The 20,320-nt window shown below is 41.2% G+C and overlaps 1 protein-coding gene across 1 annotated transcript; it reads left to right on the top strand.

Annotated features, from left to right (window-relative positions):
* Nucleotides 1-13,243: 13,243 nt before the first annotated feature.
* Nucleotides 13,244-20,098, top strand: LOC135508698 (uncharacterized). The gene is made up of 4 exons (XM_064928932.1): nt 13,244-13,366; nt 16,787-17,132; nt 17,259-17,505; nt 18,416-20,098. Exons 2-4 carry the CDS (start codon nt 16,866-16,868, stop codon nt 18,775-18,777), a joined length of 876 nt encoding a protein of 291 aa, XP_064785004.1. The 5' UTR covers nt 13,244-13,366; nt 16,787-16,865; the 3' UTR covers nt 18,778-20,098.
* The last annotated feature ends 222 nt before the right edge of the window (nt 20,099-20,320 follow it).

Genomic DNA, 20,320 nt, shown 5'->3' on the forward strand with positions numbered 1-20,320 from the left:
AAGGTATGAGGATAAAAATGTAATAAAGAACTAGAAAAATGTCATTTTCTGAAGTAAATTTGGGTGCTTGCTAGTTTTGAAGTATTTATGGTTGTGAAATAGTAGTAGTAGTGGTAGTGATGGCAGTAGTAATGGTTGTAGTAGTAGTAGTAGTAATAGGGTTTTCATAGGCTACGGGCTAGTTAAAGTATAGTGACCTATTCTGGGATGGTTTGTAGGTGTGGAAATATTATAGTGTGTACTAGAGCATCATAAGCCATAGAATGTGTTTATGCTCTCAAAATGCTTTAGTTTGAACAATCTTGTCACGCCCTGATCTGTTTCACCTGTCCTTGTGCTTGTCTCCACTCCCTCCATGTGTCGTTTATTTTCCCTGGTGTATTTATCCCTGTGTTTCCTGTCTCTCTGTGCCAGTTCGTCTTGTTTGTCAAGTCAACCAGCATTTTTGTTCCTCAGCTCCTGTTTTCCCAGTCTTTCTTTTCTCGCGCTCCTGGTTTTGACCCTTGTCTGTCCTGACTCTGAGCCCTCCTGCCTGACCATCTGCCTCCTGTGTCTGTATTTGGGTCTCGTCTTGTGCCCTTATAGTACGAACTGGCCATGACAGACCCAGCTTGGACCGCTCCGTCACGCTGTCTCCCTGCAGGGAGCCACCATTGGGAGGCATGAGGAGCTATTTCGGGACCTTTTGGAAGGGTTTCGTTCCTTGACGGAACATCACGACCAAGGGTTTAAGGTGATAATGGAGCAAATCCGTGAAGTAGCTCACGGGCAGCACGCCACATTTGAAACCTCCCAACCACCCAGTAACCTTTTTACTAGTTATGGATTGGTTCAACCTTCAAGCCCTTATAAATCTTAAAGTTTTGTGCTGTGATTTCAGTTTAGAATGTTGAAGCCTGCATTCCGCCATTGAAATGAATGGGGATACAACAAGCTTTAAAGTTCATGAATTATGAATGGTAGAAAAAAGCTGTGTTGATGCCATCTAAGTTGAGACATTCTGCACATTTGGGTTGGTGTTTGTAGTTGAAACAGATCAAGAGCAGTGGCAAATAAATGTTTTACCTTTAGTCTATGGAGCTTTAATACAAATATAAAACAGTTATAGTTCAAAAAGTACAAAAGTAACTACAATCTTTTTTACAAGCAATCTAAGTTGAGTTCGTCGTTACATGTCAATGTTGGTTTGGTGTTTGTAGCTTTAATGGTTCAAGAACAGTGGCGGATCCAAATATTTTCCATTCAAACCTATGGAGCTTTTATGAAGATTTAAAATGGTTATAGTTCAAAGAGCATGTGGTATCAAAAGGCTATATACTGTACAAGCAACCTATTCCAAGCAACCTGCATGTTTTATAGTTTTTATAGTTTTTATAGTTTGAATGACATTTCTGTATATGTGTACCAGTTGTTTTAGCTAACATTCCACTCCTTGTCACTCCTGTCATTTGCCAAAGAGACTGGTATTTCGGCAGTCTCAACGCTAAGTATGCAGCCAGCTTAGTAGCTGATTGGTTGTTGGAAACAACATTAATCTTTTCCATGACAATTGGTCAGGAGTTGTTCTCAGTTGTTATGCTCTCTCATTGTGTTTTTGTGTGGTCAGTAGTTGGTTAGGTGTGGTCAATTGTTATGTGGATGTGGTCAATAATTGTAGTTGTGTGGTTCAGTAGCTGTGTGGTTAGTTGGTTGTGGTTCAGTGGTTGTGTGGTTCAGTAGTTGTGTGGATGTGGTCAGTAATTGTAGTTGTGTGGTTTAGTAGTTGTCTTTCAGTAGGGTTGTGGTCAGGAGTTGTGGTCAGTAGTTTTGTGGTTGTGATCAGGATTTGTGGTAAGTAGTTATGGTCTCTAGTTATAGTTGTGGTGTGGTCAGTAGTTTTAATAAGTATGTACGTGTTTGGTTCAGTTGTGTGGTCAGTAGTTGTGTAGTTGTGGTCATTATTTGTGTGGCTCAGGAGTTGTGAGGTCAGTAGCTGTGGTATTATGAGCAGTAGTCTTGGTCAGTAGTTGTGTAGTTGTGGTCAGTAGTCAGTCTTTTTGGTAAGAATGTGTACGGTTCAGTAGTTTTGTGGTCAGTAGTTGTGTGGTTGCAGTCAGGAGTTGTGTTCAGTAGTTGTAGTTGTGTGGTTTTGGTCATTACTTGTGTGGTTCGGTAGTTGTGTGGTTGTGGTCAGTAGTTGTGTGGTTACAGTCAGTAGTTGTGGTTCAGTAGCTGCGGTTGCGGCCAGGAGTTGTGTTCAGTATTTGTGGTCAGTATGTTTGGTCTCTAGTTGTTGTTGTGCGGTTGTGTTCAGTAGTAGACAGTAGTTTTGTGATCAGTAATTGTGATTAGTAGTTGTGGTCTGTGGTGTTGTTGTGGCCAGTAGTTTTGTGGTCAGTAGTTGTGAGGTTCTGGTCAGTAGTTGTGTGGTTCAGTAGTTATGTTGTAAATAATTGTCTGGCTGTGGTCAGTAGTTGTGTTCAGTAGTTTTAAGTATGTGTATGGTTCAGTAATTATGGTCAGTGGTTGTATTGTTTTTGTCTGTAGTTGTGGTCAATAGTTGCAGGCAGTAGTGTTCAGGAGTTGTGTGGTTGCGGTCAGGAGTTATGGTCTGTAGTTGTGTAGTTGTGGAGTTTTGGTCATGAGTTGTGTGGCTCGGTAGTTGTGTGGTTGTGGTCAGGAGTTTAGTTCAATAGTTGTGATTAGTTGTTGTGGTCAGTATTCATGGTCTGTAGTTGTGTTGTTATGGTTAGTGGTTGTGGTCAGCAGTTGTGTGGTTCAGTAGTTATGTTGTAAATAATTGTCTGATTGTGTTCAGTAGGTGTGTGCACTCTTAGAAAATAAGTTTCTGGAAAGAACCAACAAGGGTTATATACTTGCTTCATTTAAGGCACCTCTTAGGGTTCAGAAATTCGTTCCATATAGAACCCTATATGGAACCCAAGGGTCCAATATGGAACCTATTTTGGTTCAGTGAAGAAGAACCCCTGGGGTTCTGATCAAAGAACCACACAAAAAGGTTATATATAGAATCTTTAAGGGTGCTATATATGAAGCATGTCACACCCTGATCTGTTTCACCTGTCTTTGAGATTGTCTCCACCCCTCTCCAAGTGTCACCCATCCTCCACATTATCCCTTGTGCATTTATACCTGTGTTCTGTTTGTCTGTTGCCAGTTCATCGTGTTTGTCAAGCCAACCAGCATTGTTGTGTCAGCGCCTGCTTTTCCCCAGTCTCTTTTCTCATCGTCTGGTTTTTGACCCTTGTTGTCCTGACCCTGTACCCACCTGCCTGACCACTCTGCCTGCCCCTGAGTGAGCCTGCCTGCCGTACTGTACCTTTGCCCCACCTCTGGATTACTGACCTCTGCCTGACCTGAGCCTGCCTGCCGTAATGTACCTTTGCCCATGTTGCTGTAATAAACATTGTTACTTCAACACGGTCTGCATCTGGGTCTTACCTTGGTCCCTGATAAAGTAGTACCTTTTTTTCTAAGAGTGTGGTTGTGGTCAGAGTTTAAAATACAATTGTTGCGTGTGAAAAACTTCTCATCTCACTTTCAGTTTTGGGTGAATTATGAAGCAAGTGAATGGAGACAGCTTTGCTCTATCCAATCAGAACAGCAGGATCAACCAATCTTGCCTGATGACTCCTTGCTGTCCACGTGGTCATGCTGCAGCTCCAGTTTTAACTGTTCTGCCTGCGGCTATGGAACCCTGACCTGTTCACCGGACGTGCTACCTTGTCCCATTAGAGGAAATGTCTTTGACATGGGTAGTTAAACAGCTGTATTGTTTGATTGGTATAATATATTTTGGTTCTGAGTTCAGAGTTGAAAAGCAGAGAAGTGGAGGAAGATGTCATTCACTTTTTGTCTCAGTTGTTGGCAAAGTGCTCAAAGTGAATGAAGATGGGTAAAAAGGACAAAAAGTCTAACCTTCAGTGGCGATTTTAACATGTAAATCTTGGTGGGACAAAAAAAAGAAAAAATGGGGGATGCAGGTCAGCAAAGCCACTACACTACACAACACTAACCAATACATTCATTGCACTATAACGGTGCCAAACGGTGTCCAAAAACTGTTAGGGCCGACATAAAGCTGTCCCAACAGCAGAGCTTTCTTTTCAGCACCATAGAGTGAATCCTTACACCTGTCTATCAGCGGAGCCTTGTCTGGCAGCAAAACAGTTCATTCAGCCTCATTTACTGCCTTTAATGGTTGACTTGCTTAAACAAATGTGGTTTCTACTGACAATTGAGATGTACAAATTATGTCATAAGAGAACGACGAGCAGATAAGAGGCATTCCGTAATTTTGATTAAGACATTATTAATGAGTGAGCTAAGACGGACATAGTTCGTAAAACTATTTGTTCAGCACTTTTGAATTGTACAGCGACAGAATTCCGAACATGGGCCGTTCTTACAGTAATCTCCCTGTATACCAAGCTAGAAACGTAGGATAAAGAAAGAGGGCATTTAAACAATGAAAGTTCTTACAATAATCAATGATTTCATTTCTCTAAAACAGCCTATAGGCTACATGTGCACCATCAAGTCAGAACAGTAGGCTAAGTTATGAGGGAGGAAATAACCAAATTATTAGGGTGAGACACATGGGCTACTAACCGCTTACTATACAACATACAGTTAGTATTACTTTCTTGGCTACAGTATACATACAGTGGGGAATTTTTTTTAGTTAGCCACCAATTGTGCAAGTTCTCCCACTTAAAAAGATGAGATAGGCCTGTCATTTTTATCATAGGTACACTTCAACTATGACAGACAAAATGAGAAAAAAAATCCAGAAAATCACATCGTAGGATTTTTTTATTAATTTATTTGCAAATTATGGTGGAAAATAAGTATTTGGTCACCTACAAACAAGCAAGATTTCTAGCTCTCACAGACCTGTAACTTCTTCTTTAAGAGGCTCCTCTGTCCTCCCACTCGTTACCTGTATTAATGGCACCTGTTTGAACTTGTTATCAGTATGAAAGACACCTGTACACAAGCTCAAACAGTCACACTCCAAACTCCACTATGGCCAAGATCAAAGAGCTGTCAAAGGACACCAGAAACAAAATTGTAGACCTGCACCAGGCTGGGAAGACTGAATCTGCAATAGGTAAGCAGCTTGGTTTGAAGAAATCAACGGTGGGAGCAATTATTAGGAAATGGAAGACATACAAGACCACTGATAATCTCCCTCGATCTTGGGCTCCACGCAAGATCTCACCCCGTGGGGTCAAAATGATCACAAGAACGGTGAGCAAAAATCCCAGAACCACACGGAGGGACCTAGTGAATGACCTGCAGAGAGCTGGGACCAAAGTAACAAAGCCTACCATCAGTAACACACTATGCCGCCAGGGACTCAAATCCTGCAGTGCCAGACGTGTCCCCCTGCTTAAGCCAGTACATGTCCAGGCCTGTCTGAAGTTTGCTAGAGAGCATTTGGATGATCCAGAAGAAGATTGGGAGAATGTCATATGGTCAGATGAAACCAAAATATAACTTTTTGGTAAAAACTCAACTCGTCGTGTTTGGAGGACAAAGAATGCTGAGTTGCATCCAAAGAACACCATACCTACTGTGAAGCATGGGGGTGGAAACATCATGCTTTGGGGCTGTTTTTCTGCAAAGGGACCAGGACTACTGATCCGTATAAAGGAAAAAAAATGAATGGGGCCATGTATCCTGAGATTTTGAGTGGAAAACCTCCTTCCATCAGCAAGGGCATTGAAGATGAAACGTGGCTGGGTCTTTCAGCATGACAATGATCCCAAACACACCACCCGGGCAACGAAGGAGTGGCTTTGTAAGAAGCATTTCAAGGTCCTGGAGTGGCCTAGCCAGTCTCCAGATCTCAACCCCATAGAAAATCTTTGGAGGGAGTTGAAAGTCCATGTTGCCCAGCAACAGCCCGAAAACATCACTGCTCTAGAGGAGATCTGCATGGAGGAATGGGCCAAAATTCCAGCAACAGTGTGTGAAAAACTTGTGAAGACTTACAGAAAATGTTTGACCTCTGTCATTGCCAACAAAGGTTATATAACAAAGTATTGAGATAAACGTTTGTTATTGACCAAACACTTATTTTCCACCATGTGATTTTCTGGATTTTTTTCTCATTTTGTCTGTCATAGTTGAAGTGTACCTATGATGAAAATTACAGGCCTCTCTCATCTTTTTAAGTGGGAGAACTTGCACAATTGGTGGCTGACAAAATACTTTTTTGCCCCACTGTATCTCCCTGGCATATTTGGACTCACATTGTTGTGCTGTGTTCACTTGAACAGAAAGGTTGCGCGGCGGTACTTCTTGTGGGATCTAGAAATAAGCCCGAAATCCCAACTAGGAATTCTGATTTGGATAACCATTCAAAATAATTCTCAGTATTTTCCCAATCGGAGCTAGTTTTACCCACTTGTCTTGAAGTTTCCCGTTGTCTTGCACTCACTGAAGTCTGAGATTTCCCAGTTATGAGTTTCCAGTTGTTTTGAACGCGGCAGAAGTCATGCTGGATTGACAGATTGGCCAATGGATTCAAATGTTTTTGCCCATGGTGTTACCACCTTTTTCATGATATCCAATTGGTAGTTACGATCTTCTCTCATCGCTGCAACTCCCCTACGGACTCGGCGAAGGTCGAGAGCCAAGCCACAATGCTTCTTGACACACTGGTCGCTTAACCTGGAAGCCAGCCGCACCACTGTGTCGGAGGAAGCACTGTCGACCTGACAACCAAGTCAGCTTGCAGGCACCCGGCCCGCCACAAGGAGTCGCTAGAGCATGATGAGACAAGGACATCGCGGCCGGCCAAACCTTCCCCTAACCCGGTCGATGCTGGGCCAATTGTGCATTGCCTCATGGGTCTCCCGGGCACAGACACAGCCTGGGATCGAACCTGGGGTTGCAGTGGCGCCTTAGCACTCATTGTTGAATTTGTGGTTTCCAACTTGTTGTGTAATGTTCATGTCCAATGGCCGATGAGCACCGATATGTTTTATCTATAATTTCTCTTCATATGACAAGGATTGAAAAGGATTTGATAGTAGATTGCTGACTTAATGCATGATGATTACTGCTTGTCTAGCTTGATAGCTAAGATTATGAAAGTATGATTTTGACATGAACAGTCCAATCAAAGCCACGGTAGATATAATGTGATTTGATGTAATTTTATCTGTGGCCAATGACCTTAAGCCTTCCTGGATGGGCACTTTTAATCTATAACAGTCTTGAATTTTCGAGCTCTATCTGTCGACTTTGTGGTGACGTAGTGTCCCTATGAGTGAGAGAACACTGTTGATCACGGCTCAACTGGAGAACATTACCAACCCCTATGCTCCGTGTCTTCCGCAGGCTGCCTCACCACCACAGAAAGCATTGAGCTAGGCTAAAACACGTGCATTTTGGAGCTGCCTTAACTCCTTAATGCATAGGGGACGATTGCGTCCCACTTGGCCAAAAGCCAGGGGAAATGGAGCGCGGGAAATTCAAATAACATGATATAAAAATCTAACTTTCATTAAATCACACATGTAAGATTCTAAATTAAAGCTACACTCGTTGTGAATCCAGCCAACATGTCAGATTTTAAAAAGGCTTTTTGGCAAAAGCATAAGAAGCTATTATCTGATGATAGCACAACAATAAACAAAGAGAGTAGCATATTTCAACCCTGCAGGCGCAACACAAAACGCAGAAATAAAATATAAAACATGCCTTACCTTTGACGAGCTTCTTCACTTATAAAAAATATTAAATTCCAATCCAATTCACATCCTAAAATTCTTTACATTCATACCCCAAACACAATTACTCTTAACTTTAATTCATTAATTCCTGTTTAGGTTATAATTATGTAGTTGACTGTTGCCCGCTAAAGCCCCATAGGAGACTAAAACATGAGTCTTTAAAGACTGGTATAACTCATTAGAAGTTACTTTATACCCATGGTCAAAATACAGTCACCCAGTGTAAGAAGGGCTAATAGAAAGGCCAAACTATTGCAACTGACATTAATGCTAATTATTGGAAAATGACTGAAACAAGCTAGCATATCTACAACATTAAATTCTCTAAACCCTTATGATATTGTCAGGAGTGTCTTTTTCAAAAATAAAAATGTTCAGGAGTTAACAATTCGCTTTTTGTTGATAAAAGGAATGTACCGCTATCATTTCATTTTACGCTTGGCATTCGTTTTCTGTCCAGTACGAAGTTATACAATTACCATGTAGTTCAAACCATTACATTCACTTCAACAGGCAAGTTACAAAACTATATTGTGGTATTCAGTATATTTTGTGTATTTTTGCAGTGTATTTTTGCACTTTACTGTCCTGTATTACAGGAGAAATTATGAAACAGGAGTGCATGGATTCTCTTTCAACAGTTCTCTTAATTATGAGAACACACAGGTGCAGAATCACATATGGTCCCAGTGCAAAGCGAACATGTTTCACTGCCATCTACTGGCCAACAGTTGTATAAATGCCTTGCTTTAGCGAAACCTTGGGAGGACTGACATTTCAGTAAAAGCATCCTTTCCCAATACAAAGAAACAATACATAAACACAAATGTGACCATACGTTTTGTGTGTGTCACACTACCATGTTGTGCTGCTACCATGATGTGCTGCTGCCATGTTGTGTTGCTGCCATGCTGTGTTGTCATGTGTTGCTGCCATGTTATGTTGTTGTCTTAGGTCTCTCTTGTTGTGATGTATGTTTTGTCCTATATATATTTTTTAAACCCAGCCCCCATCCCCGCAGGAGGCATTTTGCTTTTTGGTAGGCTGTCATTGTAAATAAGAAATTGTTCTTAACTGACTTGACTAGTTAAATAAAAAATACAAAAATAAATACAAATTGGTCCTTGCTATTTGGGATCCCGAGACCTCCAACTCTGACATCACCCCATTGATGTTGAAATTTAAAATGGTTAAGGTAAAGGTTAGGTAAGGGTTAAGTTTGGGGTTTAGTGAAGGAGTTAAGGTTAGGATTAGTGTTTAGATAGGGACCATAGAATTCTTATGATGGGATAAAGGTCAGCTATTTTGGTCGGGGAGTTGGCCAACCATGGATTGCCAGTGATGTGATAAGATGTTGTATAAAAAAATGAATTTGAATAATTTATCTGCAATGTATGTTTGCTAGCCAGCCAGTTTGAGAGATTCCATGAATATTTGTAATTCACTGACAATATGCCAACATTCCACTGAAATCAGTTGATGATAGGATTTAGACAAGTTGTAAATGCAACAAGTACTAATATTGTGTCATATAATAGCGCTCACAGCTTTCCAAGAAAACAAAAATGTTGACATTTGTGGTTTGTTTATATATATTTTAGAGGCAAATTTATACATAAAATTGCTATGTTCATTTTCCTAACCTGCTATATAAATTATCCTAACATGTTACAAAAAAAGTCAATTATTGACTTTAATTTGACAAATGCTGGATCCCTTCTACCTATGGAACGCCGTTTGGGTCTTTGCGTGTCAAAAAACACTATCTGACGTGTCAAATAAGCTTCTTGACCAATCAGGATCTGAATATGACTGCACAGCACATAATAATTTAATGCGTTCATAAACGTTTTACATAGTGTAATCAATGTGTAATAACTATCACTCATATTTCGTATGTCACAACGATTCATCGATAAGTATGCTATGATGCTGGTAAAGTTATCTCACGCACCTACAGTGCTAGTCATGAAAAAAGCTAGCTCGTTCACGGATGTGTAACCGGTGTGAAATGCCTGGCTACTTATAGCTTTTCAGTCGGTGACGTCACTCACTCTGAGACCTTGAAGTAGTTGTTTCCCCGCTGCTTTTTTATTTATTTATTTAGTATTTTTTCAAACCTTTATTTAACTCGGCAAGTCAGTTAAGAACAAATTCTTATTTTCAATGACGGCCTAGGAACAGTGGGATAACTGCCTTGTTCAAGGGCTGAACGACAGATTTGTACCTTTTTACCTTTGTGGAGCGATAGGTAACAATGCTTCAGGGGTGACAGTTGTTGATGTGTGCAGATGGCCCCTGGTTTGAGCCCAGGTAGGGGCGAGGAGAGGTATGGAAGCAATACTGTTACATATACTGTTACAGCAATACTGTTCTTCCCCGAAAACATTGCAACAAGACATAATCTGTTTCAATAGCTAGCTAGCTAGGTGTCATCATCTAAAATAACCGTAATTTGTAAAAACAGTTCTTATTTGATTAATGGTGATCAGACCCATCTATGTGAAGCTAGCGACAATAAGGATTGGCCACAATAGTGGACTTTGCGGTTAGCCTTCAAAATAAAAGTATGTATTTGACAGTGACGCAAATGAATACAAATAATATGCCATAATTGAATAGATCATGCCAATCATGCTTTTATATAAAATCAACAAAAGACAATAATTTGTTAATTTGGCAAAAATCTGTTGAAATCACACTGGATGTATTATACTTTAGAATTGCATTGGGGGCATACATATTTCACTGTACAGCCTTACCTATGGATTGTGGATCAATGACATGGGGTATCGGTCTACTCAGTGACACCCAGAGATCATTAGTGTCGTAGTTATTGCGGGACTCTGAAACAACTGTGAATAGAGTCACATTTATTGTCAACCTATGTGTATTGAACACTATTCCCGAGTAAAAAATAAATAAAAAATACTGCGTGGATGTTTTGGAGTCTGATAACTCTGAGGAGGACGTTGGGAAAACATATATTGGGTATTGAGTAGACTGATACCCCATTTCATTGATCCCCAATCTTTAGGTAAAGCTGTAGAGTGCAATATGAATGTTAATACACACAATATGCTGACTGGAGAGGTGCTTTCACAGTCACAGTTCCCGCGATAAGAGCTACAATGCTAATATTTGCGTAAACTCTTCACAGTTGTGTTCTGTGGGTGTCACAGAGTAGATTGATGACCCATTTCATTGCTTCACATTCCAATCTTGTTTAACATGATCTCGTCTAAATATGTCATGATTCCACCAATTGTAACCGTCTGGATCACTTTTACTTGTATTTTGAAGGGAATCCGCAAATTACACTATTGTGCCTAATCCTTATTGTGGCTAGTCTCACAAAACAACCCGGTCTGGGCGAGCCTCACAAGCCAGATTAAGCTAGCTGGCTGCTTATAACGTTATATTTAGGCAACGAGGTTAATAAGTAGCTGGCTAGCTATTTATTTTCATGAACAGGAGTTCAATTTCAATAGGCAAACATCAAGTTGCTACCAAGCTAATACTTACTCACAAGGATTCCTACATCATTGCAAGAATAATGAGAAGGACTGCAGTTTCTACTGGTCATTGTTTTCAGTCTAAAGCTAGCTAGCTAACCCAGGAGTTGCGGTCGAACAAATAATGCGTTATTACCAAATCAAATCAATACCAACGCGGTATTGCAAACACATCGTTCGTGGCCGGTTTTTTGTACATTTGTACATTTTTTGTACAGCTTTGACAGTGTTTCTGATAGTAGTGTGGCGCTTGGTTTACACGTACAAATTCAGAACACACAACATTCTCTAGTAGAGCTGTGTTATTTGACGTGTATCTTTTTTGGCGTTCCATATTACACCAGCTCTCGAAGGTGGTCACGTGTCAGCCAGGTTTAGTTGAACTATACAAGGCAAATAAAATGAGCTTTGTTTGGATAAAAATTAGAGTGCACATTTAACCACGGCATGCATAATGGGTTATGTAAGCTCGTTGTTTAAATTCGCTAACCATCAGCGCCCCCATTCTGATGTAGGCACGATTTCACCGGCTGTGCTACTGATAGTAGTGGTGGCGCTTGGTTAACACGTACAATACAGAACACACAACATTCTATAATAGAGCTGTGTTATTTGACGCGTATCAATTTTGGCGTTCCATATTACACCAGCTCTCGAAGGTGTTGATGACCCACGTAGTCACGTGGGTCGCGCGCCAGCCAGGCTTAATTGAACTATTCAAGGCAAATACAATGGGCTTTGTTTGGATAAAAATTAGAGTGCTCATATAACCACGGCATGCATAATGGGTTATGTAGCTCGTTGTAGTGATGGGTCGTTCGCGAACGACTCGGCTCTAAGAGCCGGCTCGCATATCAGAAGAGCCGAATCTATTTATAAAAAAATAAAGATATGAATAATCAAAAGATTTAAATGATTAGAATTAACTAATTCAAATAACGAATGGATGCTGTTTGACGAGAGATCAACTGGGGATGCAGCATGAAGGAATCCCTTTAGCAGATGCCATAATGGAGGTCCGATCATATTTGGAGGAGTCACTCCAAAGATCTGCAGATCCTCTGAGATGGTGGAAGAACAAAGCCTCTGTCTACCCACGTCTTACTAAAGTCATGACAGGGAGACTCTGCATTGTGGCCACATCCGTTCCCTCTGAGAGGGTCTTCTCAAAAACGGGAAAAACAATTACTGAGAGAAGAAACCGCATCAGCCCCTCGAAAGTGAGGCAGCTTGCATTTCTGAATGCAAATCTCTCATAAAAGCAAAATATAGTCAGTATTGCTGTGTGCTGCTGGTTATAACATGGCAATAAAGAAGAAAGAGAAAAGAGGGACGTTTAATGTTTTAAGTGGGATGCAGCAGTTTTGCACATTGTTTTTTTATTTTGGTGCAATGTTCTTTGATATTATTATGTTGTTCAGATTGTATTCGTTTTGAATTGTTACATGTATATGCACTTTGTTTATTTACATTAAAAAGTTATACTTTAAATGTGCATGTGTAATAGCATCCTTCTTTTTTACATTTATTTCTATTTGTGGGATGCTGCAGTTTTGCAAATGATTTATTTTCCTTTGATAATGTGCAATATTCTATTATGCTTTTCAAATTGTAGTAGTTTTGAATGTTTAGATTTATATGCACTTTGTTTATACACATTAAAAAGTTGTACTTTAAATGCACATGTTTAATAGCATTCTTTTTCATAACAAACCAATGCATTTTAAATACATTGTGGTAAAGGTAGAGTATGATTTCATTTGATCATTTAATTAGAAATGTTTTAACACCAATCAGAGTCAAACTATCGCAAACTGACTTGAAAAAATACAAAACATATTTTTTTTAAAGAGCCGTTTGGGAGCCAAAAGAGCCGTCTCTTTTAGGTGAGCTGAGCCGAACGAGCCGGCTCACTGAAAAGAGCCGTTATGCTCATCGTTGTTTAAATCAGCGCCTTTCGGATGTAGGCACGATTTCACCGGGTTGTCTAAGATATATAAATAGCCCCTTTCGTGTGGGTTTGTTACATGTGTACCACCGTTTCTGATGAGTACTTCGGGCACGTCGGGACGGGGCACTTTGGCACAAAACACGTTTTCACAGGTAAGTTCTTATAATAGCTAGCTAGTAACATTCCTCGTGTTGATTTCAATACTGTATACATGATACTGTATGTTATATAGCCTTTTTGCCACATAGGCAGCTAAGCCCGATAACTAACGACAGTAAGATAACTAGCTAAGTTAGCTTTGCCAGTTTTGACCACTTGATCATACAATTTAAAGTGTTTTTTTTAGTTATTGAATTTATCTCGGCCACATTGACCATTTTTATTTATTTACCCGTTATTTAACCAGGTAAGTTGGCTGAAAACACCTTCTCATTTCCAGCAACGACCTGGGGAATAGTTATAAATGAACCATTAACATGCCTTTAAAAATATGGAACGACCCATTTTCATTCATTTGGCCAGCTACCAGCATTTTTCAATGATATTGTCAGGTACCAAATGTGCAGCTAGCCTTTAGTTGTGTTTGCACATAATGACTGTATCCTTGAGAAAGTCAGAGGTACGATTTCCCTTTGAGAATGACTGACACAAGTCATTGGCCTGTTAAGAGCCCCGATGCTCAATCTGAACAGTAACATTCGTCCTCTGCCTAACTGTTTTGGATGCATACGGAGTTTCTTTCATATCAGTGAGGGGAAAAAATATATCGATTTTTTTAAAATGAGCTATCTAGTATGCTGCGAACACCTGTGTGTAAGCTAACTCTGGAAGTGTAGCAGAAGTGTAGTTTTGGAGGGACTTATAGCTATATGGATCTGTGCAAAACGGCTACAGTACAGTGAGTGTGTATATACAGTGGGACAAAAAAAGTCAGCCACCAATTGTGCAAGTGCTCCAAATTAAAAAGATGAGAGAGGCCTGTAATTTTCATCATAGGTACACTTCAACTATGACAGAGAAAATGAGAAAAAAAATCCAGAAAATCACATTGTAGGATTTTTTATGAATTAATTTGCAAGTATTTGGTCAATAACAAAAGTTTATCTCAATACTTTGTTATATACCCTTTGTTGGCAATGACAGAGGTCAAACGTTTTCTGTAAGTCTTCACAAGGTTTTCACACACTTGCTGGTATTTTGGCCCATTCCTCCATGCAGATCTCCTCTAGAGCAGTGATGTTTTGGGGCTGTTGCTGGGCAACATGGACTTTCAACTCCCTCCAAAGATTTTCTATGGGGTTGAGATCTGGAGACTGGCTAGGCCACTCCAGGACCTTGAAATGCTTCTTACGAAGCCACTCCTTCATTGCCCGGGCGGTGTGTTTGGGACCATTTTCATACTGAAAGACCCAGCGACGTTTCATCTTCAATGCCCTTGCTGATGGAAGGAGGTTTTCACTCAAAATCTCACGATACATGGCCCCATTCATTCTTTCCTTTATACGGATCAGTCGTCCTGGTCCCTTTGCAGAAAAACAGCCCCAACGCATGATGTTTCCACCCCTATGCTTCACAGTAGGTATGGTGTTCTTTGAATGCAACTCAGCATTCTTTGTCCTCCAAATACAGGTAAATAAATACAAGTGACAAATACAGGTAACGATGGGAGGACAGAGGAGCCTCTTAAAGAAGAAGTTACAGATCTGTGAGAGCCAGAAATCTTGCTTGTTTGTAGGTGACCAAATACTTATTTTCCACCATAATTTGCAAATAAATTCATTAAAAATCCTACAATGTGATTTTCTGGATTTTTTTCCCCCTCATTTTGTCTGTCATAGTTGAAGTGTACCTATGATGAAAATGACAGGCCTCTCTCATCTTTTTAAGTGGGAGAACTTGCACAATTGGTGGCTGACTAAATACTTTTTTGTACCACTGTATATTGTAGCGACCCGCACAGACAGCTGTTTGTTATGTGTTAGGCTAGTAGGTGGTTGTATTGTACTTACCAGTACCCAGTGTTCGCGGGGTCCGACATGTCAATCAACCTGCTATCTGCCAATCACGGGAATGCCTGGAATGTTCTGATGCCGGGCTTCCTGGCGGTTGGCAGAGTGGCGTGGAGGGGGGTTGGGCAGGGGGATGGAGCATTGGAAGTTAAGACCAGGTTTAGCCTTTGTTTTCTCTCTTATGTCTGGACTTCACAAGAGAAGGTCACGGTTGGCTTGTGGGGTATCTTTCGTTTATTTGGTGTGGGCTACGGCCAAACAGTAGCCTGTGTAAAGTTGGGTTAATAAACCGTCAATTCGTAAACTCAACCCTCTGTCTGGACAATTGTTCCTTTATGATCTAGTCAGGTCATTACAATATATATATATTTTTATCTGAAGGATTCTTTCTCGCTGAAAGATAAGGGCCATATGTTTGGAAAGCCATATTACAAGCAATGATTATTGACGTTTCTAAACATTAAAACACAGCGTCGGGATTGTAGTTCACATGAGTCAGTGGTGGGCGGAGCTATTGGCTGAAAACTGTAGGAAGAAGGCAGAATGTTGTAGGCTACGACTAGCCCAATAATGGAATAAAGGAGCCTAACGTTGCTCCTTATAGTCCAAGGACATTACATTCCTAGGCGAATTGGCTCTAGAAGACAAAACATTCAAATGCACCATTTAAACATGAATCGATTCTCAATTGCAGTACGGTTCTAGAAACACATCCCTCTTTCATATCACATCAAAATAATTTTCCAAATGCAGTGGTGTAAAAATAAAGTACTACTAAGTAATTTTCGGGGTATCTTTACTTTACTATTAATATTTTTGGCAACTTTTACTAACCTACATTCCTAAATAAAATCAAGTACTTTTTACTCCATACATTTTCCCTGATACCCAAAAGTACTCATTACATTTTGACAGAAAAATGGTCTAATTCACACACTTGTCGAGAACATCCCTACTGCCTCTGCTCAGGCGGACTCACTAAACACAAATGCTTTATCTGTCATTAAAACAAATTCCATTTTGCCGTCTAGTTTGCTTAATATAAGGAACTTGAAATGATTTATACTTTTACTTTGGATACTTATGTAGATTTTAGCAATTCCATTGACTTTTTGATACTTAAAGTATTTGGTTTTAAATATACTTAAGAGTTTTACTCAAGTAGTATTTTACTGGGTGGCTTGTACTTGAGTAATTTTCTATTAAGGCATCTTTTACACCACTGCCCAAATGTAAGTACACTGTTTTAACGCCATTGCAGCCAACAGTATTTTTCAGTGACAACACGTTTGGGGCGTCCGTCTTCCGTTTACACATGTTTTCGGAGATGCATATAGCTAATTAGCATAGGTAGCTATTCCACTCGGTCTTTCGTCTGTTTTCTGTAAAGAACCTCTGTAATATGGAAGTGTGGGAAACCTAACCCTATAAAGTTTTGTATCAATTGAATATATATTATTTCTCGCTGATGTGAAAGATAAGGTCCTTATGCTTCCAAACCCTATCTGTAATGTTGCATGTTTAAACAGCAAATCTGTCTGCAAAATATTTTTCCCCTTCCAGACCAAAGCCTTCACCACAGTTGCCTTACAGCACCACCTCCAGGCTCCCTAACCCTGCACTCTGAATCCCTGCTGTCACCATGCAAGCCCGTAGGGTCACCGTTCACCGCATCAGCAAGACCGTCACCTTGTACCTGAATGACGCAGCCTCACCTAAACCCTCCCCTGGCCCTCTGTCTGCCCTGAACGATGCAGCCAGTACCTCTCCATCCCTAGCCCTTACCTCTGCCCCAACCAAGCCCCTGCTGCTGATGCTGCCCTGGTTGGGGTCGCGACCTCAGGCTGTGGCCAAGTACTGTGAGATCTACTTCCGTACAGGCTTTGACGTGCTCATAGTGGAGAGTGCGGTGAGGAAGGGACAACGTTCATGGGTGGAAAATCTGTAACAATTTAAACATTCTGTTTAGAATACTCCTCTCTATGGTCTCCTTTCTCTCTTATATACCTCTTATATCTCCTCTCCTCTACCCTAGGTGAGTCAGTTTCTGTGGCCTCGCTGGGGCCTGGACTACGGGGCGAGGGTACTAGATCTCCTGCAGAGTGACTGCTTTGTGTCACGCCCCCTGCTCGTGCATGCCTTCTCCATAGGAGGGTACACCTTCACCCAGCTGTTGGTGCATGTGTCCCGTGACACACAGAAGTACTATGGCTTCACTCAGAGGATCAGAGGCCACATCTATGACAGCCTTGTGCTGGGCTCACTGGAGAGGATGGCTACAGGTGAGTCTGGGGGACAGGGGTTACCGTGAGCGGATACCGACCAGGTGTAACACATCTGACAGCCTAGCATTGTCTAGTATAGCCTGGTTAGAGGTTATATGATGTTGTCCTTTATCCTCAGGACATTTATACTGAACAAAAATATAAATGCAACAATTTCAATGATTTTACTGAGTTAGTTCATAAAAGAAAATCATTGAAATTAATTCATTAGGCCCAAGTCTATGGATTTCACATGACTGGGATGGTATAGGCCCGCCCTCTTGGGAGCCAGGCCCAGCCAATCCAAATGAGTTTTTCCCCACAAAAGGGCTTTATTACAGGCAGAAGTACTCCTCAGTTTCATCACCTGTCCGGGTGGCTGGTCTCAGACTGTCCCGCAGGTATGGAAACCAACTGTGGAGGTCCTGGGCTGGAGTGGTTATGCGTGGTCTGCGGTTATGAGGCCAGTTGGATGTACTTCCAAATTCCCTAAAATGATGTTGGAGAGGGCTTATGGTAGAGAAATGAACATGAAATTATCTGGCAACAGCCCTGGTGGACATTCCTGGAGTCAGCATGCCAATTGCACACTCCCTCAACTTGAGACATCTATGGCATTGTTGTGACAACTGCACATTTTAGTGGACTTTTGACCCCAGCACAAGGTGCACCTGTGAAACGATCATTCTATTTAATCAGCTTCTTGATATGCCACACCTGTCAGGTGGATGGATTATCTTGGCAAATGAGAAATGTTCACTTAAAGGGATGTAAACAAATGTCTGCACATAATTTGAGAGAAGCTATTTGTGCATGTGGAAAATTCTGTGATCTTTTATTTCAGCTCCGGAACCGTAGGACCAACACTTTACGTGTTGCGTTTTCATATTTTTTGTTCACTACATTTTGTCATTGATTATCTCCTCAGGTCTAGGTAAGATCCTGCTCCCCCGGCTGGAGAGCCAGGTGAAATGGGCCAGTATGCTCTACTTCAGAGCCTTCAAACACCACACAGTCGACTACTTCAACAACGGCATTGATGTCTTCTGGAATAACCCTGTCACCGCACCCGCCCTCGTCTTCTTCTGCCAGAACGACGCACTGTGCGACCCGGAGGGCATGGAGGAGATCATCGCCTACTGGAGAAAACGAGGGATGGAGGTGACAGACAGGAAATGGGAGGAGTCAACACATGCAGGCCACCTGAGACGACACCCCCAGGAGTACCTGTCTACCTTGGAGACCTTCCTAAAGACTCTCGGTATGGTCCCTCTCAAGGCCAAGATGTGATGCTAGGCAGGACCCACACAGCTGTGGTCCGGTCCAGAAACAATCCCTAACCCTATCCACTACCCCTTAGGCCCTCGGCATGGACCCCCAGCAAGGCCAAGTGACAACAGGGCATAGCTGTGGTCCAGTCCAGAAATAGCCTCTAGCCCCTACCCCCTAAGCACTCAGGACCCCCTCAAGACCAGGATGTGACTGCAGGACGTGACAGTTTGCACTTCACTTACCTACAAGTTCCACGTTTTAGTACTCTAGGTATAGTGGGGACTTATTGTATACAGTTTTACATTCTTGGAAAAACAGTAAATTAACTCTTGTTTGGTAGACTTTTTGCAAAAGGAGTCATTGTTTAGATGTTTCGGAATTGTACCAGAAATGTCATGTGATATAGCCTCTGCATTACGTAGGTTACGTAGTGCTCTGAATACCTCAACAGCACCAATCTCTAATAGTATCCACTTCATTTTCAAACGCTTTTAAACACTGAAGCCAAACTTTCTCCGCATTATCATAATTTGTATGCTCGCCACTAGAGATCCCTGCCTTAGCATGTTTCTGTTAGCTGATAAATCCTGAGAAAATACCCCATGTTGCTGGCCTGCTAATGTGCCTGGACCTTGAAGGCTAAAAATTTGAGGGGAAAAAACAATGTATCCAAATGATTGTCCAATCAGGCAGGCCAGATGCAATCAATTTGAAATGAATATGCATTCAAAACACCAGGCTTTTGAGCAGTTATTCAAATGACAGGCTTTTCACTGCAGTCTACAGCCTAGACTAGAGTTTTGTACTCACTTGAAAACAATAACATTCTTCATTACGTTGTTGTAGGCTACATTTCTTGTCCCTAAAAGGCTGAAACTATAGGGTAGCTTTTCAAGCTGGTACCAGGGGACTGGGAGGGAGCGCACTCAGCTCAGCCTCAGGAGCACAGTGTAGGCTCCCTATGATTTTGTTATCTGATAAAACATAAATATTTTGTGTAAATTTACGGGATATATTCACTGCAGTATTGAGCTTATGAATTATGGGCTAATATGCATATGCTTCTAATTTAGACTATAGTCTACATCCCAAGCCTGTCTGTCTTTGTTCTGTTGCGCAATTACGCACCAGGCCTCTCCGCTGCCTGTTCCTCTTAAATCTTGTGGAGTCCCAAGAAAAGCAAGACTACAAAAGCTTGTTGGACACTTACAGTTGAAGTCATATGTTTACATACACCTCAGCCAAATGCATTTAAACTCAGTTTTTCACAATTCCTGACATTTAATCCTAGTAAAAATTCCATGTCTTGGGTCAGTTAGGATCACCAGTTTATTTTAAGAATGTGAAATGTGAGAATAATAGTAGTGATTTATTTCAGCTTTTATTTCTTTCATCACATTCCCTGTGGGTCAGAAGTTTACACACACACACACACACACACACACACACACACACACACACACACACACACACACACACACACACACACACGCGCAATTAGTATTTGGTAGCATTGCCTTTTAAATTGTTTAACTTGGGTCAAATGTTTCGGGTAGCCTTC

Source organism: Oncorhynchus masou, chromosome 22, assembly GCF_036934945.1.
Source record: "Oncorhynchus masou masou isolate Uvic2021 chromosome 22, UVic_Omas_1.1, whole genome shotgun sequence".
In the NCBI taxonomy this organism is placed as follows: domain Eukaryota; kingdom Metazoa; phylum Chordata; class Actinopteri; order Salmoniformes; family Salmonidae; genus Oncorhynchus; species Oncorhynchus masou.